The sequence below is a fragment of the Cydia splendana genome, chromosome 2, assembly GCF_910591565.1.
Source record: "Cydia splendana chromosome 2, ilCydSple1.2, whole genome shotgun sequence".
Classification (NCBI taxonomy): Eukaryota; Metazoa; Arthropoda; class Insecta; order Lepidoptera; family Tortricidae; genus Cydia; species Cydia splendana.
In genome coordinates this window covers 3,775,836-3,798,355 of record NC_085961.1, presented here as the reverse complement: position 1 = coordinate 3,798,355, position 22,520 = coordinate 3,775,836, and the positions used below count along the sequence as shown (strand labels likewise).

General features: G+C 36.6%; 1 protein-coding gene across 2 annotated transcripts in view; it reads left to right on the top strand.

The window, feature by feature from the left end:
* LOC134802541 (uncharacterized) overlaps positions 1-22,520 on the top strand; it is a 95,239-nt gene that overhangs the window by 68,119 nt on the left and 4,600 nt on the right. The window contains exons 3-8 of one of the 2 annotated variants that reach the window (XM_063775207.1): positions 3,386-3,834; positions 4,209-4,310; positions 9,034-9,142; positions 9,792-9,865; positions 10,007-10,079; positions 19,969-20,103. In XM_063775207.1, the coding sequence (XP_063631277.1) occupies positions 3,386-3,834; positions 4,209-4,310; positions 9,034-9,142; positions 9,792-9,865; positions 10,007-10,079; positions 19,969-20,103 (942 nt within the window). Of the gene's footprint in view, positions 1-3,385; positions 3,835-4,208; positions 4,311-9,033; positions 9,143-9,791; positions 9,939-10,006; positions 10,080-19,968; positions 20,104-22,520 lie in introns of both variants that reach the window. The other variant, XM_063775199.1, reaches the window with a different exon arrangement.

Genomic DNA, 22,520 nt, shown 5'->3' with positions numbered 1-22,520 from the left:
TGGGCCCACTTTATAAACTGACGTCAGCAAAAGTTCCTTTTATATGGCAAGAGCGTCACGAAAACATTCGCCAAGAAATCATCTCAATTTTAACGAAAGAACCGGTTCTGATGATCTTTGACCCTCAGTATCCAATCGAATTGCATACAGACGCGAGCTCAGAGGGCTATGGTGCCATACTATTTCAAATTATCGAAGGAAAACGACGCGTTGTCGCATATTATAGTAAACGAACCAGTCCTGCGGAGTCGCGGTATCATAGTTACGAGCTTGAGACTTTGGCGGTTGTCAACGCAGTGAGATATTTCCGGCAGTACTTGCACGGTCGTGAGTTCACTGTGGTGACAGACTGCAACGCTCTCAAGTGTTCTAGTAAAAAGATTGACTTGACGCCGCGAGTCCACAGGTGGTGGGCATATTTACAATGTTTTGATTTTAATGTAGTCTATAACAAAGGCAAAGAAATGGCACACGTAGACTTCTTCTCTCGAAACCTTTTACCATTAGCACAACCTGATATAGAAAACCCCAACCTCTCCCAAGTAGAGTCAGATGAGACTGTCAGGAAAGAGTTCAGTAAAGTAGAGCCAAAACGTATTAACATCACAGAACTGTCTGGTAATTGGCTTCTTGCAGAGCAGAAACGAGATAGCGAGATCTGTAAGATTATTTCAGACTTGAATACTGGTCAAATTAATACAGAGGTTGCGAATACCTACGAGATTCGTGCTGGCATACTTTATCGTAAAATTCAGCGAAACGGCGGGACGAAGTGCTTACCGATCCTCCCTAGGTCTCTCAAATGGTCAGTTGTCAGTAATATCCACGAGTCTCTTGTCCATCTTGGTTATGACAAAACTTTAGAAAAGCTTTACAATTACTATTGGTTCGATGGAATGTCACGTTATGTTAAGAAATTTATTGAGAGTTGTATTACTTGTAAAGTTTCAAAATCACAATCGGGAAAGATTCAAGCTCAACTGCACCCAATCCCAAAGGTGCCCACGCCATGGCATACGATACATATAGATGCTACCGGTAGATTAAGTGGTAAAAATGATGTTAAGGAGTACGTGTTCGTTTTGATTGACGCGTTTACAAAATATGTCCTCTTGTTTCATAGCAAAAACATTGATAGCAAGAATAGTATCAAGGCCGTTAAGAAAAGCGTAGCATTATTTGGTGCACCTACGCGTATTATTGCCGATCAAGGACGTTGCTTTGCAAGCAAAGAATTCAAGGATTTTTGTGATTCTAGTAATATAAACCTGCATCTAATAGCGACAGGGTCTTCTCGAGCAAACGGTCAGGTGGAACGGATTATGTCCGTTTTGAAATCTATGTTAACAGCTGTTGAAACGAGTGATAACAGATCTTGGCAAGATGCATTAGGGGAAGTTCAACTCGCGATTAATTGCACCTTTAACCGGACGACGAAAGCAAGCCCATTAGAGCTTTTCATTGGCAAGGTAGCACGTCCAGTAGCTATGATGACTTGTGAGGACGAAGATACCGAAGTAGATCTCGATAGAATTAGGGACGAGGCAGCTCATAGTATTGAGAGATCAGCATCTTACGAAAAACAAAGATTTGATCGTACAAAGGCAAAACTCAATAAATTTTCAGTTGGAGACTTTGTTTTACTTAAGAATGAAGAGCGAAACCAAACTAAGCTAGACCCTAAGTATAAAGGTCCATTTCAGATTACAGAGGTATTAGATGGCGATCGCTATAACCTGAAATCATTAAATTCAAGACGTACATACAAATACGCACACGATAGGTTAAGAAAGATGCCAGATCAGAGCTTAACTGACGAAATTGAAGCAGATTTAGAAGTTGGTTCAGATAATTATGAATCTGATTAAGATTAAGTTTACATAGTGATGGAGACCGTACCAGAGGTTGACGTGTAGCCGTAGCTCGGTAGAAATCGGTATCGACTTGTTGTTCGCAGTAAGTAGTCCGTGAGTACGCGGTGGGCCGTCAACTCTGGCGGACTGGTCGGGTTTCTTGAGAAACCTTGGAGTCTAGGGAAGGACTCGGCGGTCCGCAGGGGACGCGCATTAAATGAGTGCAACTGTCAGTTGCCGGGCTATGTATAGCCATATCACATGTAGAGCTTAATCATAGTTGTGAGTCGGGCATATCCGCATTTAAAATTGTGCATTAGTAATCAGTAAAGCTCTGAGAACTAAGCTGTGGTGTACGATAATATTTGAGATAACTTCAATTATTTAAAGGATTAAATGCGTAGTAAACGTCGCTGTGACGATTTGTATGTCGATCAATAATTACCGAATGTAATGTATTGTTGATTTTGTGAATTAAACTTAATGATCAGTTTTAAGGAAGTTTCATTTATCACCCATATGGTGGGTCAGGAGTGACCGAGCTATATGATCCTGTGCGCTAAACTTGTTACAGGTTAACACACAGGGACGTGTGTCTCGCAGGATGGCCGTGTCAGGAAGTCATTAGTACGGGACATCAATTGACTACGAAACGCAAGCGCTGCGTTGGCGCGCTTCTACTGAGTCTGGCCTGACGTTCGTGCACGACAGGTGGTAGGGTAGCAGGTATAAAACCAGTATCACCTGACCGGAGGGCGGTCATTATTGTCAATTGTCACTTGGCGGTCGGACGTATCAGGCCAGGAACAGTATCACGTTTCGAAGTGTTTGTGTTATTGATTATAATTGATTAAGCAATTAATTTAGTGTTTTGTCTTGCTCGCCTACTACGCTCACAATGTCTGGCAACGAGTCCAATATGCCTCATCGTCCGTCAAATATATAATTTTTATATAATTACACAAGGAATTTCAATTAAGCGTATTCATTTTAGAATGTAAACGTCATGTCCCATTTTGAGGAAAAAATATTCACTACACTGGCAACATTTATAACAAATGGCGGCTGACGAAACATTGGATTTTTGTACTTACGATTACGTAAAAATATCACTTTAAACTCTATACTTACGCGTGAAATGTAATGTAAGTCGGTTTGTTTTTATGATATGATGCGTTGTGACACCCATTCAATGCACAAACAACCATTTCTCCTGTGTTTTTGATTTTTAAACGGGAGGTGTACACAAACCGACGTGACCTTGAGTACTGCCAGGGCCGATCGAATACGGTGACACGACTGCGACGTGACGTCGCACTTGAAATGGCTTCACTAGGGATGTACGAACACTCGATCTATGCCTTATAAATCTATGGTTGCGGCGTTATCTCTTATATATTATAAGTTTTATGGCTTAAAATTACTTTTATGTACCGTGGCGTGGCGTGGCACGTAAGGTAGGGACCTTTTCAATCATATTTACCCTGAAAAAATGTGAAAAGAATGTTAACCCATTAAACCTTTTTCAACAGGACACAGAAGAAGAACAACCACCACAACACGAACAACAGTCATCTACACGACGGCAGTCGACAATGAGGACGACCTAACCAACCCCTTCACCACCAGCGAAACCCTCACCACCCCCCACCCCAAACTACCAAAGCCTCAAAGGCTAACATCATACAAAGACTACGATGTACATATAGATAAAAATGCAATTGAAGATGAAATAAGTGAGATTATAGAAGGTTATAAGCACCATGAGAAATATACAGAGCTAGATGAAACATCATTAGCTAAATCTTTAAGTAAAGTTAAGAAAATGTACAGAGATTCGGCGGGGTCGGCCGCTAATAAGTTAAGTGGGAAGGTTGGAAAGACGGGTATATTTTTGACTGACAATTGTACAACTGTTATAGCGCAGATAGGAACCACAGCTGTTTTGCATTGTGAAGTTAGCGATATCACAGAGAACACGGTAAGCATTTTTATATATATTTTCTTATGTTTCGATACTTAGGTATCTTGTTATTCAACCTTATAATCTTATTTGCCTTTGCCGTTCTTAATTTTGTATTAGGTAAATTTAAATTCAGTGTGTGTTAAAAGACGTCTAAACGTCTATCTTAATTATGAAAACTAACAGTCCGATTAGAACGTACACTGAAATCAGAATGATATTATGAATCATTTCATCTAGTTATCGAGCGTCTCTCCCGCGCTAATAATAGATGTACTGACAAGTACGAAAAATTTTGATGTCATTCAGTTTTTTTCTTACCAATGATAGTTGCTGACGGTCTCCAAAACAGTTCTAATAGATTTGTGAATTAACCGAAATACCTTTTTCAGGTAACGTGGATAAGAAAAAAAGACTATTCGTTGTTATCAGTGGGGCTGGTTACATACAGCGCAGATAACCGATTCTTTTCTGCCCACGGCCGACATGTGAAGGTAAGCCCTGTTTACAGATCACTTTACTATATATTGCGGGGCCAAAATGGCAGGAAAAAAGCTGCAACACGTATCGTTATACCTCTCACGTCGAATGACCTACGCCTACGACAGAAAGACCCTATGACAGTTCATTGAAGTGTTTTTTGGTTGGGCTTAATTGGAGTAATAAATGAACAAATATGTTTTTACCGTATTTATATAAATAAGGTACTAAAATGTTACATCACTACACCTTATAAAACAAAGTCCCCGCCGCGTCTGTCTGTTTGTATGTTTGTTCGCGATAAACTCAAAAACTACTGAACGGATTTTCATGCGGTTTTCACCTATAAATACGAGTAGAGTGATTCTTAAGGAAGGTTTAGGTGTATAATTTGTTAACCCGTACGAAGCCGGTACGGGTCGCTAGTATCTGAATAAAGCTATGTGCAAACTTCTTTAAAAAAATCAATATATATATAGTAATGGACAAATTTAGAACGCAAAAAAAAGGTTTAGTTACAGCACCTAAAGTAATTTGAAAATTAGTAATTAGACTTTTTTTTGCGTTCCTTTAAATATGTCCATGAGTGTATTTTACGTGACAGTTACTCCATAAAAACACAGACACACGTACGAACGGACGGAAAGACGAACATGACGAACCACGAGTCTTCGTAAACGCTTCTTAGTACGGAGTCTGTGCGAAGTAACCCATGTGCCTAACTTATTATTCCGACCAGAAGCGAGCCATGGGCTCCAAACCAGTGTATCTACGGCTCCTATACCAGTACTAACCATATGCATCCAGAGGTCACTATAAAATTGTTTCCCTTCGTAAACGAGAGAAAACATTCATGTAATGCGGGAAACAAAGATAAGTGAGGGATTCGGAAAATAAATGGTCCTAAGATACGCTGAGCACACTGGTAATGACATTTGTTGTTAAAGGGTATCGTTCGGTGCTCAAATATATTGCTAATGTGATGTAAGTATGCTGATAGAACATGGACTGTGAAATTCAGATTACATTTTCTTTTTCGTTTTATTGTTGTTAACTTACAACCCATGTAGCTGTAGGCTACGTCTTTATAATGTTATTTTATTGGAAATTCAGGCTATCAGAATATAAAAGTACGGTCATGAATACAAGTTTTGTTTGTCTCATATGATTTCAAGCTAACGTGGTTTACGTTAAGTATAACTATCATTAAAACCGGGGCCATGTATGCCGCATGCACCCCCAGAGGTGGGCCAAAATAACCACGGTATGGGTGCCACAAGACGGGCGAGGATCTGTAAGTATAACTATCATTAAAACCGGGGCCATGTCTGCCGCATGCACCCCCAGAGGTGGGCCAAAATAACCACGGTATGGGTGCCACAAGACGGGCGAGGATCTGTAAGTATAACTATCATTAAAACCGGGGCCATGTCTGCCGCATGCACCCCCAGAGGTGGGCCAAAATAACCACGGTATGGATGCCACAAGACGGGCGAGGATCTGGTAGACTCAGACGGAGATGGCGGGATGACCTGTACGCATATCTTAACGACTGGCCGGAGATTGCTCAAAACCGAGACGAATGGAAATCGAGGGATTTCGTGACTGTATAAAATTAGATTTCCAATAGGTACGGTAAACTGTTGAAAGCATAAAAATTCCAATTGAGCTTTTTGACCTATTTAATTTTTGTTGTTATTGCTATCTTAATACAAGTATTGTATAACCAACTGAAATAAGATGAAAACCGAAAAACTTATATTAAATATCTCGTCAACAGCCAAAATGAATAGTGTATTTACCGTTTGTTGATTTTGTTTATTATCTTTCGTCTATTACCTTTGATTATTTGTTGCTCACTATTTCCAGATCAAATTAAGACCTAAGTTATTTGAGCCAAATACAACCGCAGGCAACCTTCTAAGATTTCTGAGTTAGGTAAGGTTATAGTTGAAACTGTTTGAATTCTGCCGTACCTCGTTTAGCCATTTAAAATCAATTTGAATTTGGAATTTCTTGCTCGAGAATACGATAAACATTGAATTGTGTTCCTCATGGTTGTTAAGGCTGTTATGTGTGTTGGCAGAATTATTACAAGCAACAGAGCGTTCAGAACTAGAAACCCCGTACAATTCTGCCCTGCTTATTGTATGTGCAGTACTTGCATGAAAATCATCGTTTAAATAAAGAACTTATTCAAAGAGAACAAGATAAACAATTGCATGACTTTTCAACTGCAATTACTGCATATGTTGTTAGCACGGCAGAATTCAGAAACGTAAGTTGTAAACAGTATGCCGATCAACAAGAAGTTTTTGACCCCAATTGTAACTCGTTACTAGTAAACTGAGGTTGTCGAGTAGTTCAAACACTTCTAATTGAAGGCACGGTGATTTTGTTAAGTGTTCATTAAAATTATAACTAGAGGTAGATTCCAATAAAAAATAATAGTTTTGAACTGGTTTTGATATCGATCGCCTTAGCGATCTTACACGATCACACGATCCTAATATCATTTTGTAAAATACATTTTAAATAAGAACAATACTCTTTAAATATCTTAGTCAACGTATTTTTCACCCTTATGGTTAATTTACCTACCAGTTTCTTTTAGTGTTTTCAACTAGAAACCGATAAAGTTCCTTTCTGTCTTTATATGTCCGTCTATCTGTGTATTCTTCCTTGGCTTAATAGCTTAGTGACCGTTATTGGAAAGCTACAATATAGCATTGATATTCACTTCATATCAATCACTCGGACAAATTGTTTAGGTGGTAAGTACCTACTTAAATATAATCTGCAAAACACATTTTTCTATGTTCATTAGATAAAGAGAATTATGGACGAGGTAGACCTACTTTATCTATCGCATCCATCATTTTTATCTCGTTACATACCTAAACATTTTAGAAAATGGTCACTTCTGTGCACAATACAATAAAAGTTATGTATTGAAAAAATGTCGATTACATGTATAGGTGCAGCGTAAAAATTAGCTTTAAGTAAATTCCCTCAACTTTGCGATGTCTCCAGGAAAGGCGTGAAAAAGTTAAGCGTACTAATAAATGTGTATGATCCATTTTTTTTTAAATGATATGAAATATTCACGGCAATTGTACTTTCCTCTACGTTTAAAATTTCATTTCATCAATCAACCGAATAACTTTTCCACAAAGACAAACACAACATAGAGGTTTCGGGTCTCGAACTCAAGCCACTTGACGTGATTACACCAACTTTGGCTAAGTTTCTATATTGTCTCGTCAGGGGAATTGTCATCCCTCTTGTCAATATTTGGAAGCAAATGGGAATAATAGTAGTAATTGGCAACCGGAAATTTCTCCAATCTGGCCCGGTAATAATGCATTTGTTAAGTTGGTTGGTACTGCTAATTTCCTTCAAACACCTAGAAAAACTATTTGTTTGACATTTAAAACACTACACGAATAAATTTATTATTGAAATGATGAAAATCTGTAATGAAAATGATTACAGTAGGCATAATAGTAACTAGTAATAACTTCAGCTCCTTCGAACAATTTCATCAAAAAATTATCAACTAATTGTTTAAAAAAAATGAAGTACCTAAATAAGCTAACTAATATTGGCAGTGTTAACTTAACGGCAAAAAATTAACATATTTAGTAAACTCTTCATGCTCAAATCAAGTTAAATTTTACTTTCATAGCCAGTAAAATAAAAATAAACCCATGCCAAAATTGTATTATTCCTCTCAACTCAAGTACTCCCAGCATCTTCATTTTTATATACTCACATAACCGCGTACATAACAAGAGCTCCATTTCATATAATACGCTTGCAAAAATCCATGGCAAAAAATGCCACCATTATTGGGAATGCTCTGCTCAAACCAAATGTGACTCTATTAGTATGTTAATAAGGTGTAGAAACCGTTGCACGTTTACCGCTTTCCTTTATTGAACGAGCACGTGTGCAAAGATCATTTCATATTTTAATAGTGGAAGCGATCGCATGAATACGGAATTTTCGGGTACGCTTGGGAATGGAGTGAACATAATAAATGGATCTGTCCCCTATGAGCACTATAAAATTTATAAAACACAAAATGTATAAATAATGCAAGTAATATGCAAATATGTATCGGTAATCATTATAATTAAACGTCACGTGTCGCTGTTATTAATGGTGAAATCTGATCGTTACATGAATTAACGCGTCTGTACATATTATGCGATATTAAGGTAGACGTCCGTGTGCTCGTCAGTCAGTGCTAACCCGTTATACTTACTTGCGTATTTTTTACATGCAATTAATGCTCCCACCCTCCCACCGCAAAAATAAATACACAAATAAATATAACATACCACCACCAAAATAACAACAGGAACGACAAGGATTTCGACTCTCTACGAGGCATCCTCAGGGGATGTTGACGGTCTGACACCCGGTAACGGATAATTACTATGGATTTCCGCAAAGTAACGCCTGAATCTATTCACTATTTATGAATAAACTCATTCATAATGTGTCCATGCAATTTTGCAACTGGCTGTATAATGTACACGTCAGTAACATTAGGGTATCCTCGGTATAAGCATGTCCATTAGGAAGTTTCCTTTACGCTACCATAATATTATACTCGTAAGTTTTAAGTACAAAAAGCAATTTTACGGTTTAACCGGTGCTGCATTTCTTAAATTAAAAATGACTATTAAAACTTTGTCACAGTGTTTTTAATGTCGTTTCTTTTCCCAGGACTGGGCCCTCCACATACGGTTCTCAACGTCCGCAGACGGTGGTTACTACGAGTGCCAAGTCCCAACGCACCCGCCTACGAGTATATTCTTTAAGCTAGTTCTCGTTGGTAAGTATTCAATTTATTATTAAAAAGCCAACAGTCTTGAGCATATTTTCATTTATTATTTATGGGCCTGAGTCTACGCGAAGATCTTTTCACTTAATTTTCCAATTCACTCTACTGGGATGTGCTAGAATTTTTTTTTTATAATTTTCACCAAATTTTTCCTTGATTTAATTACTTTTTAAATTAATTATATGCAAAATTACGAAGATTATGCCCCTTGGTATTGTTTAAGTACGGATTGTTTAAGCTTTGTCTAAATACACGATTATGTTTTTCCGTTCATAAAAATGTGCGTGAATTATGTATGTTTATTTGTTTTTAAAACTATGGCGAGTGCCAATACCCGAAATACTTCTACAACATCCTTATAGTTCTACCAACGATAACAAGTAAAAATGGTTGTATATGTTGTAATGGTTGTGTATCCTTTGTTTTCCAGTAATTCTTAAAATAAAATTCCTCTTCTCAATCAACACACAAATACACAGTTGTAGGTATTCTTCTTTGTCCCGCTTTACTAAGTAAAATACTGTTTATGAGACCACCTGTGGTTGATTAACTAGTTCATTATTTTTTGTATTTAACAGAATGTTACTTTAACAAAACATATTTAACAAAATGTTACTTTAACAAAATGTTACTTTAACAGCTGCCTACGCGGAGATAATGGGTGAATCCGAGAAAATCATCCACGAGGGCTCGATGCTGAGGCTAGTGTGCGTGGTGCGGCGCTCCACCGAACCGCCGTCATACGTCTTTTGGTACTTCGAGAACAGAATGATCAACTACGATCTGAGTAAGTTTGTCTTATCTTATCTAACTTATCTTATCTTAATTATACTTAAGAATAGGCTAGTGTGCGAGTTGCGGCGATCCACCGAGCCGCCGTCATACGTCTTCTGGTACGTTGAGAACAGAATGATCAATTATGACCCGAGTAAGTTTTTCTTAAGTTATAGAATTATAAGTAAGAAATAATAGGCTAATGTGCGTAGTACATGGGCCAACGATTCGCATTTAGGCCGAAATGAAGGTATTAAAACGATTTCCAGCTTGCTGGGAATTAATTCCTCCAAACTTTTTTTGGATCTTATATTGGACTTATATTGTTGAGCGGTAAATGAAAAGTAATAAAAACAGTTTATTAAAGATCCAATGCCTATAAATCATCTCAAAGTTCTGAAGGTTCCATCAATTTCATTATGTAGTTGGAAAGATAAGAGGAAATGGAAATAATAATCGCTCTGAATCAATCACACTCAAGAATTTCGATCTAAGTAGGCAGATTAAGGTACTTTTAAAAGTAATAATATTACTTTTATCATATACCTGACGTTTTTAGCTTGGCATTATAATTTCGAGGAGCGTTGGAGGCTGTTTTTTTTATGGCTAATTAGGTAATTCATTAGTTATAAAAACGTAGTATGTAATTTAATTAAACGTATTAATTTCATAGTAATGAGCCTTCCCACCATTTGTTCTAATAAAAAAAAATTGCCGACCTTTTTTGTTACCTAATGATATAGTTTTCTATCGAAATAGTTAATATCAAAGACATAAAAGTCCTTTAACATAAATTCTTATTATAATTATAATATTCGAAAGAGAAATTCAAAATTAATTACAACCGAATGAAATACACAATCGCAAATATTTTATTAAATATAAGATCGCTATTTAATTAATCAATTTAGTATACATCAATACAATCTCAGTTCCATAATTGTTTCCCGGTGTTAATTAACGTCGGAACTGTGTACCGGTTAATTACCATAAAGTATCAAATACTCGTATTGTTGTAGTAAATAAAGGATCGGATTAAAGGGTAAATTGTAGTTCATATTTTCATTTGTGAGGATCTTTGTTACCTACGTTAATAGTAATAGATAACAAGTAACGTGTAGTGTATGTAGATAACAAATTTAGTACCTAACGAAGAGTGTGAAATCTTAGACATGAATCTAAATTTTAAAAACTTGACCTTTGCGGGTTCACGTTGAATGAAGTAGAGAGAAAAGTAGAGAAAATGTTTAGACGACAACGGTTTCACATACTTTTTAAAATTTCGAAAATGTTTATTGATCTTAAAATGTAAATAGTTATAATAATATGATTGTTAAAAATGACGTTATCATAATCGAATGCAGTGGCCGCGATGGATCCGAAAAGTACACAGAATAGGGATGATGACACAATATGATGAATTTTATAACAAATCTTGTAAAATAGATAGCAAATGAGCAATTTATCACAATAATGTGGATATTAAAATAATATATGGAAATAATACAAAAATACAGGACTTGAAAGTTACAAAATTTATGTTTTCTTTTTACTTCCAAAAAGGAAATAAATAAGGATACCATTCGATTCCTTATATTTCATCCAAAAAAATATTGTACAGCAACTTTATACATATACGCAATATTTCACCGACAAAAACGCAATTTTCTTGTTTTGCCCATATGTACTTCAAGATGGACTCTCAGTGACCTTGACGTCACGTTCACTTATCGTTTTGTTAGAAGCGTTTCGCGAGTGAAGTACGACTGTCGGACTTTGACTATCATTTCTGACTTTTGTATTGCTTTAATGCAATGGGTCCCATATAGACATTTGATTCTAAAAAGAAATCTGATCGATTGATACCATAAATGAAAATTTGTCATCTAGCCTATTTGGGTTAATGCAAATTATTGTTTAACGCGTCTTTTGCTGACAGGCGCACTAGGCTTAAAACGTGTTAAAGGTACATTGCACCGAAGCCGCGCTCTCATTTCAAACTTTATTACATTATAAACTGAAATAAATGTCATATACTAAGAAAAAGTGACCAAAGCCTCTAGTGCCCCAGGTTGGAATCGAACCAGCGTCCTCTGCTATCGCGGCAGGTGCCTAAGCCACTCGGCCACCGGGCCACAGCGGCATAGGTCAAATTTTCCAAGTATATGCACTTCTTACTGAAGGCTTATGGCGCCCCCATACATATTTATTACATTATGTTGTCCCTGTCACACGATGTTATATAACATTATGTATCTGCCAGTGTAAGAGCACCATTACTACTTTTATTTCTACAGTCTTTAACTTAATTCCATTCCTACGTGGCAACGGGAGACCAATAGGTATTACTATTAAAAGAAGATAAATATCTTAATAATGATAATACCTTATTGTTGCCCTTGAGCCATCCTAGATGTCGCTTTTTGTGGGGGCCCATCTTGTGAGGGCGAGTCACTGTCTGCCGGAAATAAAATTGCATACCGTTTTATTAGGCAGGCGTCCGGTTTTTTACCCCATAGCTCAGTACTTAGTCCATCGCTTTCACCCAATAACCTAGTTCATTTTAGATTCCATCAACTCTCAATAGCCCTTACACCCTGGCGGGTGCTGCCTCTGCGTGCGTCCCATGACACGGGCAAGGGCAGCATCCGCTCGGTGTACCCCTTACTTTTCATTAAAGTGTCAAAAGGGCCTCTACGTGTTGGCTTCGGCTCCGCGCACGCCTCCCAAAGGTCCGGAACACCATTGTTCCGTGATGGGAAAGACATACCTTATCATCAATCATTTCATGATTCTTTTTTTTTTAATATTGCCAAATTTTCTTTAGCAAAACATAACTCTCGACAACCACACTCGACAACCAATTGATAATTGGAATATTTAATGAACGCTAACATTTAAATAGAACATTTACCCTAGTTTTAAATTCACCAGCCAATTTGCACGACTGTACAATAAGTTATGCAAACATTCTAGCCTGGTTTTCACTGTATAATTTGCAAGTGTCTAACCTATTTTAGCTCCTATTCATATTACCATGGAGTCCAATGTTGAATGTCAACAATTTTGAAATACTGTTTTTATTTAAAACTGGCCAGAATACCACCGGCTTTTTGCGACGCTAAGTGTATATAATATTTAGTGACACTGATAAGTTTAACACAACTCGGTTCTATAAAAATTGTGAATTTCTATTAGTATTTAGATTTTTCCAGAATTGTAACTTTATCATTTTTTACAAAATAATTACCCGTGTAGGGTCTTCTTATTTTAGATGTCATTATTATAAAGTGTCATTCTACGGAACTTGCTAACTATGTAAACAAACCGCCATATATTGAAATTGTCTCTGAACGATGAATTTACTACTGACTTTTGTTTACATAGTTAGCAAGTTCCATAGAATGACATTTTAGATACATAATATACCACAGGTGAAGAACACCGAAAGATAATTTAGAATATGAAACGTAATATAGTAAATTTAGAACAATCACAACGCCCACTACCTGGTGTCAATTTGTGTGACGTCACACGAAATAATTTCTACTCCAAATTGTATTGTGATGCTGCCGACCGAACGTAGTCTCAAAATAAACACAAGTTACTGTTTGTATTCAGAATTTCAAGTTAGTTTTGGGAGAGACATTTCGGTCAGCTTAACGTATCCATGCATAGGTTTTATAGACCTTAATAAATATTTACTCTGATATCACTTACTTATATTTTAAATTTAAAAAAAAATGCTGTTCTAGTTGGTATATTATCTACTTAGAGTATTTAATATCTGGAGACGCCTTGACTGTATTTTTTTGTAAAAAACAGACTGCCGATTTTTACGGGGGAGGTGCACGTCTAATTTATGGCTATTTGTACATGATTTGTACGTAACGTACAAATAGCCATGTGCCATGTCAGATAAACGTCAGTCCATACAAAAGTTTGCACAAATTGTGCAAGGTTTTCGTCAGAGGGGTAAGATTTTGAAGGCGACTCCGGTTATTAAATGCTCTAAGATTATCTAAGAAGAACTAACATCAGCATTATGTCACTTTAAGCATTATTGCATTGCATCTAAAAAGGTTGGCAAAATTGAAAGCGTTACAATATGGCAGGACCATTTACAAATGGGCGATTAATGAAATGACATCAAAATTATGTAGCTACATTTTAAGTAGGTATAGCTGGAGTACTAAATAAATTTAATTAAATTCAGTCATTTAGAAAAAAATACAGTTAGAACAAGTCAGGTACTTCTAATCAACTCGGTTCGTAATAAAAATAAAAATAATATAATTTCATTCAAAGCGCTAATGTACTTTTTCAAGTCGCTGCCTCTAAAAGCCTTAAAAAGTTTCATACTAAAAGCTTGTTTAAAATGTAGGAAAAGGCTCCGTAACTACTGAGGTGCAACGTCTGTCCGTACGTCTGTCTGTCACCAGGCTGTATCTCATGAACCGTGATAGCTAGACAGAGTAGACAGTTGAAATTTTCCGTTGATGTATTTCTGTTGCCGCTGTAACAACAAATACTAAAAACAGAATAAAATAAATATTGGGACTCCCATACAACAAACGTGTTTTTTATTGCAGTTTTTTGCGTAATGGTATGGAACCCTTCGTGCGCGAGTCCGACTCGCACTTGGCCGGTTTTTATTAATAAATAATTTTACAAAATAAGCAATATTTTGCGTGAAAATTGATTACGAAGATCCCACGCAAAGGTTACACGTGACTCGGCAATAAACGTGGGTACTTGCCTAAAAGTGTTTTCGTTAATGCTCGAACACTCGCTTGTAATTAATTGATCCAATTACTTGTATTTCGGCTACGAACATTGATTTTCGTCACGCTATGGAACGGAGGTTTAATCTCTTTATTATACCTACTTAGCTTATCCATGTACCATAAATATGTTACTGTAGTAACTATTGGTAACAAATTAAGCATGTTGGTTATAAATATGCATTAAATAATATAGTTGTTGACATTAGGTCTTGTTTCAATCGGTCAATTATTCGTTTAAATTAAAAACTAATTACACAAAAACAACGAATTTAATTAAATAAATGGCTTGGAAATTACCTCAAACTAAGCCTTTGACGTTACGCTAATAATAAATAATGATCATTGGATATGTGTGGCTAATTTTCCATTTTGGTCAATTTATCTAATTAGTAATCCACTATTTTGCCTACTTCCGATGTAGCGGTAAAATAATTAAATTTTAACTAGTTTATTGACCGAAGCGAAGCGAAGGTCTACGTTTTGACTCGGGCATTTTGCTTTCGTATGTCCGGATGTTCTCCTCTACAGGTCGCAATTCTTAACCGATTCTCGTGAAATTTTGTGACCGAATTTTATGACTAAATAAAAATTTTTTGTCAATCCGGTTTTTGGAAATTTTTTAAAATGGCGGAGTCGTGATACCTGGCGCCTAAACAAATAGTCGTATCGATATCATAAGACTTTTTTCTTTTTGAAACATGTTTACAGAGTTAATAGCAAAAAATGCAGAAAAAAATTATCGCTGGTTTAGGCGGTATTTAGATATTTAATTTTAACTAATTTTAATTTGAGAAGGAGTAGCTACATTTCGTCAACCCATCTAAGAACTATTTGGCTCAGTTTGTAAACGTTCGCTTTTTCTGTTTGCACAGAGGGTCCGGGGTTCGATCCCCAGTAATTGTATGCTGGGATATTATAACTTTTTGTATTTTTTTACACATAAATTTCGTATTGTTTTTCTTTAATTTACTATACACCGTGTTTTTATTGAATTCCGTTAACTTCGGGGTATAGTTAAGTACGTTTATAAGAACTAAATGGCATAGTTAATTTTCAAAAAAAAAATTTTTTTTTGTTTTCTTTTTTGTTTTTTTTTGTTTAAAAAGTAATTAAATGTAGCATATAGCGTTGTTGTAACACGGGCATTACATTTAACTCAACCAAACAATTGAAATCTGTGACATATCAATGTCATTTCGTACATCAATCGACCGAGATTGTACTTAAGTTTAGTAGCAAATGTATGAACTCATTCTAAACACTAATCAATATGTAAGCCGGCCCTAAGGCAAGTGTACACGCTTGTAGAGGCCTTATAGTAAAAAAATAAATTATGGATTATCTCCGAAATGGACTTAATTAGAACATCGGTGTCTTTGAGAAAGTTACTTGATTTAAGCTCAGGAATGCACCCTTGAAATTAACGGAAATCAAAAAAAACACGGTGTATTTAAAGCTCTTAGCACCATGTTATTTCAAGCTCTGCTCGCGAGGTCTACAGCTCACAGAGCCACTAGTTTAATGATTGACTGAATTAATGCACTTGCATAATAATTTTAACTGCTTTTACCATATAACCAACTGCCAAAATTTAATTTGTTGGTTATACTGCACATATATTATTAACTCACATTTATAGAGAGGTCTATCGCGATAATATGTATAAATTTTTAATAGTTATTTGTACAACAAGAGATCAAAGTTTGATATTTCTTCGAGTGCTTATTTTGAGTCCCGTGCAAGCGAAAGATTCTATAATAGATTCTGTTTATAATAGAAATAACTTTGATCTCGTGTAGTACACAAAGTTTTTCACCCTAAGCAGTGAGAACATACCTATTAGACAACTTGAAAAATGTAATCATTCTTCAACACTTAATACCGGCACTCATGTTTTCTTAAGATATATTTACAATTAAGTTTAATTACCGCAATCGAACACAAAAACAAAACGTAATTAACAATTTCAGTAAAATAATATGAACTGACACTTCAATCGTCAACTTTATTTTGTAAAAAAAAAACTTTGTAAGATACGTTCCGAATTTCGGATACGTACTATTAAATTTGTCAACTATGGTAGAAATTCTTAAAAGTAAAATAATTAATTTTGCGTGATAATCTGTGTATTTTTTGAGTTTATTATTTTAATTGTACTATAAAATACCTAAACTATAGTATTTTATCAGTTTTTATCAAATCTTAAACTTTATTTTTATTAATTAATTATTAAGAATTCATACTCGTACGTGGTTTGGAACGATGCGGTCTGAAGTTTTCGGGGGTCTATTATAAACCGTCAGTATACCGTTGAATGTCGTTTTAACTTTTTTTTGTCTGTTTCTTTTTGCTAACAGTGTGAAACGGACAGAGATAATAGAACCCAAGTATTTCGAACTTGTATTAGACCCCGCATGTTGAAATGACATTTGACTATAAAGGTCACTTGAATGACATTTTGTCTCACTCAGTGAGCAAAATCGGATTTTGCTCACTGTTTTTAAGAAGCAAAGTACCATTGTTCGAGCTGCTGAAGTGAAAATATATTTTACTAGCTGGTCCTGCGGCTTGCGCGTTCGGTATTTGATTTTATTTTCTTGTTTACAGTTTTTTCCTACGAATTCTACATTTAAAAATTAATAAAAATCCGTATAGTAGTTTGTCTGTGACAATATTTACAGACCAATAGACAAATCTTTGTGGCTTGTGAATGCTGAAGGCCGAGATCTAAGTTTCTTGAACAAAATTAATACCTAAATAAATATTTTAGGACAAGTTTACACACATTGACCTAGTCCCACAGTAAGCTCATATTTATTCGCTCAAACTTCATTGGGCCATATCAGTTATATTCCGTTAGTCCAACGATAATATTAGTTAATCGTCCCAATGCTTGACATGCTAATGCCCATTTGATGACACCCTGTTGTCATCTAATGACGTAAGTTTAAAGATGACATGTACTAGGACAGTGACAAGCACTTGGATATCTTAGTGAGGTATCTCTATGAAACATGTCCAACTTTGAACATGATTTGGCCGGGGGGTTCCGAAGTTAGGAATCTCAAAGTTGTATTGCATTCGTCTTGTCTCCTGGGATATCACGAGGCTCTTTGAAACGTACTAGTTGTAGCATATGGACTCTGAGCTATAACCGGGAAAATCGAAGTTCGCAATTTGCGGGCATTTTTCCCTGTCACTCTAATTACGCCTTCATTGGAGTAAAAGAGAAAGATCCCCGCAATTTGCGAAATTCGGTTTTCGCGGTAGCCCCTCTGGTTATGTGCTGAAGGGGTATTCCAGAACGTGTCTGGTACAGTCACCAGCTATAATATCTTACACAATGAAGGCGGCAAAAATATCTGACATGATCTTATTTGTAGTGCAATAAGAGCGCGTCACATATTTTTGCGGCCTTCGTTGCGTAACATATTAGTGCAGGTGACTGTAGGTGACGCTATTTTTTAACACTTCTGATAAAGCTAAGAAACCGATATTTGGCATGATAAGGTTGGCTTGGCTTTAATTTCAACGGTATACAATGCAGATTTCTGTACGTTATTAAAGTAGCTAGATACCTATGCGTCTCTGCAAGTTAGACCTTTTAGTGGAATGCCCCTGAAGGGCCATGAAAATAATTTAGGAATTTTCGGCTTTATGGAAAAGCTAGGGGAGGTATTTAAGGATGACTCACGTTAGACCGGGCCGTGTCCGGGCCGGAGCTTCCGGCGCTTACTTTTCTATGACATGACAGGCAATCACGTAATGCTTTCCATACAAAACGATGCGCCGGAAGCTCAGACCCAGACATGGCCCGGTCTAACGTGAGTCATCCTTTATTCATACCTACAAATATTTAAATCATCGTTATAGTTCACTAAACAAAAGCTTACAGATAAATTTGCGTTTACAATGATTTGGTATCTATGAAAAATTGCGTGCAATTCCGCTGTACAGACAGGCTTTGCAAAGATGAGGCGGCCCTGGTGCTCAAAACCCATCAATCCTCAACAAACATTTTACATAATTTCTTCCTTATCTGAAGACGGATCGCTCGAAACCATTATTAAAATATAAGCAAATTTCCCGCGGCCAGGTTTATTGATAAGTAATATTTTTTACATAATAGTCAGCTAACTCAAGCCGAAGCGCCTGATGGGAAGCGGTCGTTGTTGCCCATGGACATATATACAGGGTGACCTTAGCCATTGGACAAAGCCTGAAATCCCACGTAGGGTTACTTCTCAGAAATGCTCTAACGGTAATATTTTTTTAATTAGAACAAAAGATAAAAAAATAAATTATCAAACAAAAGTTATTTCCAATAATCGTCAACAAAAAGAAACATACTGTATTAATCATTGGCAGTGCTTTTGACAATTTGTTTGAAAATGTGCGGCAATGATGACATTTGTCAAAAGTCAGAATCTTATTAATGTCATACTTAAATAAAAAAGATAATCAAAACGGTCGAAGAAGGTTTCATACTATTTATTACCTCAGGAGCTACTTACACATACAGGTTCTTCGTAACCGCTACACCGATTGTTATGATACTTTGTATACTGGTTCTAAATACCCTAATGCATATGTACATTTCGGCTTTGTCCAATGGCTAGGGACACTCTGTATATGCGATGCCACCTATGCGTCGTTGGTGACTCTTGACAACTCTTGAATACTCGCTTGTAGGAAAATCCCCATTTTATTACATTTACTCCTCAGACCTCTTGAAAGCTCCTGGAGCTTTTAAACAGGACCTGTTTGAAGAAGATACTTCTTTTTCCCCTTTTCTTTCTTCTTTCTTTGGTTGCTGGAAACCATCACGAACACGGTTTTCTGGCTGAAGGGTGGTATGTGGTATTTAGGCGGTTCCGTGGGAATCTTCCGAATCCTGCTTGATTTGATTTTTTACAAGCTTTTACTTAAGTTGCATTGTATGTACCTATGTAATGTATGTTTGTACGGGTCAAATCTTGCAAGTTAAATTTGACCCACTTTCCGATGAAGCTGAAAATTTGCATACGTGTGTAAGTTGGGTGACAATGCAATATTTAGTATCATGGAGCTGATCTCATGATGGAGACTGGAAGTGGCCATAGAAACTCTGAAAACAACGCAACCTAATTGTGTTTGGGTTTTTTAGAATTGTCTCGATGAGTATTAGTTGTCTGTGGAAGGAAAAGTATAGTCAGCGATAAAAGCTTGTACCAATAATGAATTTTTTGCTAAAAACTTTGTTTTTAATTGTTGCAGACGGCGTGAGTGTTCACAACGGGCGTCAGACCAGTGAGCTGGTGATCGGGAAAGCGGAGCCGCGGCACGCAGGAAACTACACCTGCGTGCCAGCGAACGCTAAGGCTGCCTCGGTCACCGTGCATGTTGTACAGAGTAAGTGAACTTGTATTTTGAATGAATGAATGAAAATCTTTCATCATCATTATCAGCCTACTCTCGTCCACTGCTGGACATAGGCCCCTCCTATTGCACGCCATTGAGCACGGTTTGCGGCAACTCTGATCCAGCTCTTGCCAGCCGCCTTGCGAAGGTCATCGCTCCATCTAGTCTGAGGGCGTCCTACGCTACGTCTTACGCGTGCGAAAATCTTTATTTTCAGGAAACTATTGGCCCATAGATAAATATCTTAAAACTAGCATACATTATTATTATAAAATATATCTTCACTTAGGTTTTTTCACAAAAATGGCCACTAACGCCACAAAAATAGATTAGGTAATTCATAAGGTACTTAACCTTTTATAAGTACAAGGTATTTTTCGCTCAGAATTTTCCTTCCCCATTTTTATATTACTTGCACCAACAAGAGCTCAAGCAATTTTTAATTACTTAAAACGTTTCGTTAAAAAGCTTCTCAAGTTAAAGTAATTTTCTGTTTAAATGCAAATGATTGTTGTTTTGAAGGGAAAAAAGCGGAGTCTAAAAGCGGGGTGAAATTAATTTATTGTCAAAGACAACAACTAAATTGTTTATTCAAGGAACATTGAAATATTGGGATGTTGATCAGATTGAAATTGGATTTTTATCATTTTGAAAATAACACTGATTCTGGTTATGAGTTTTATATTTTAAGGGTTAATTAGTTTTATCTTTAAGTGGAGAAAAATGGATGCTAAAGAAAGGACGCGTTTATATACATATATATTTTATATATTTTTATATCTCTAGGGGCTATTTATAAAATACGTCATTTCAAATGGGGGGGAGGGTCTGGATATCGGATGATGGTAGCATGACGTAGGAGGACACGGGGTCATTCGAAGCATGATTTTTGGATGACTTTAGGGGAGGGGGGGGTCAAAAATCGTCAAAAATAAATGACGTAATTTTTGAGCAGCCCCCTATCATATGCGCATAATTATATTGCTACTCGCCCATGATGCAGGCTGTCAATGACACTGTGCGAGCGGGACAGTGCGTCCGTAATTGTGTGCGTGGATAGAGATAGGAACAGGAGGGTCAATGTACGAAATTTCTTGTGCTCCCCGTTCTTTCTTTACTCAGCAGTGGCGGTGCATCAAAATTATGTATAGACAAGATGGAGCTAATTTGACTTTCCTTTTCTTACGCGGTAATAAAAACCGGCCAAATGTGAGTCGGGCACGCGCACGCAGGGTTCCGTACCATTACGCATAAAACGGCAACAAATTACGTTTGTTTTATGGGAGCCCCACTTAAATATTTATTTTATTCTGTTTTTAGTATTAGTTGTTATAGCGGCAACAAAAGTACATCATCTGTGAAATTTTCAATTGGATAGCTATCACGGTTCAGACGGACAGACAGACATACAGCGGAGTCTTAGAAATAGGGTCCCGTTTTTACGCTTTGGGTACGGAACCCTAAAAATGATCAGCCGTCTGAATATTTAGAAAAGCCTGTAGGAATTGAGTTCTAAAGACGCCCCGCTTCTAGACCTTTAATAAATTTGGGACCTTCAGCATGCGGTTACATTAAATAAACATCGTCTGTGAAATATTAAACAAGAAATGTCGAGTAAATTCCTAAAATTACCTTAATTACAGGTGTTAATTTCAGCGTTTGATCAACTCGCTAGCTGAAATTCAGCTCATTTATTTCAAAATTATTAAAATATCTTTGATGTCCCTTTTTGCACTAATTAAAGTTCTTAACTAATGTCTTGAGCGCCTTTGGAGTTCACGAGAAATTCATCAAAGGCGATGGGGAGGTGAAAAAATTAGCAGCTTCGCATATTTCAGTAAATATTTTAACTGGACCCTATTACTAAGACTTCGCTGTCCGTCCGTCCGTCCGTCCGTCCGTCTGTCACCAGGCTGTATCTCACGAACCGTGATAGCTAGACAGTTGAAATTTTCACAGATGATGTATTTCTGTTGCCGCTGTAACAACAAATACTAAAAACAGAATAAAATAAAGATTTAAATGGGGCTCCCATACAACAAACGTGATTTTTGACCAAAGTTAAGCAACGTCGGGAGTGGTCAGTACTTGGATGGGTGACCGTTTTTTTTTTGCTTTTTTTTCGTTTTTTTTTTTTGCATTATGGTACGGAACCCTTCGTGCGCGAGTCCGACTCGCACTTGCCCGGTTTTTATTTTACTACGTAGAATAGTTGTGTTTAAGTTACAATGAACTATTTAAATGGGGTACCTACTTAATGTTTCGCTCTTGTTTTCGATCAAGCAAAGTGAAATCTTAAGGTCAAGAACTAGGGGTGCACTTTTTTGTGTTTATAAGTTCAATGGTTGTTAGAATAAATGTTAAATTAGGCAGGGACGTAGTTCATAATAAATATTTTTTTTTAATTC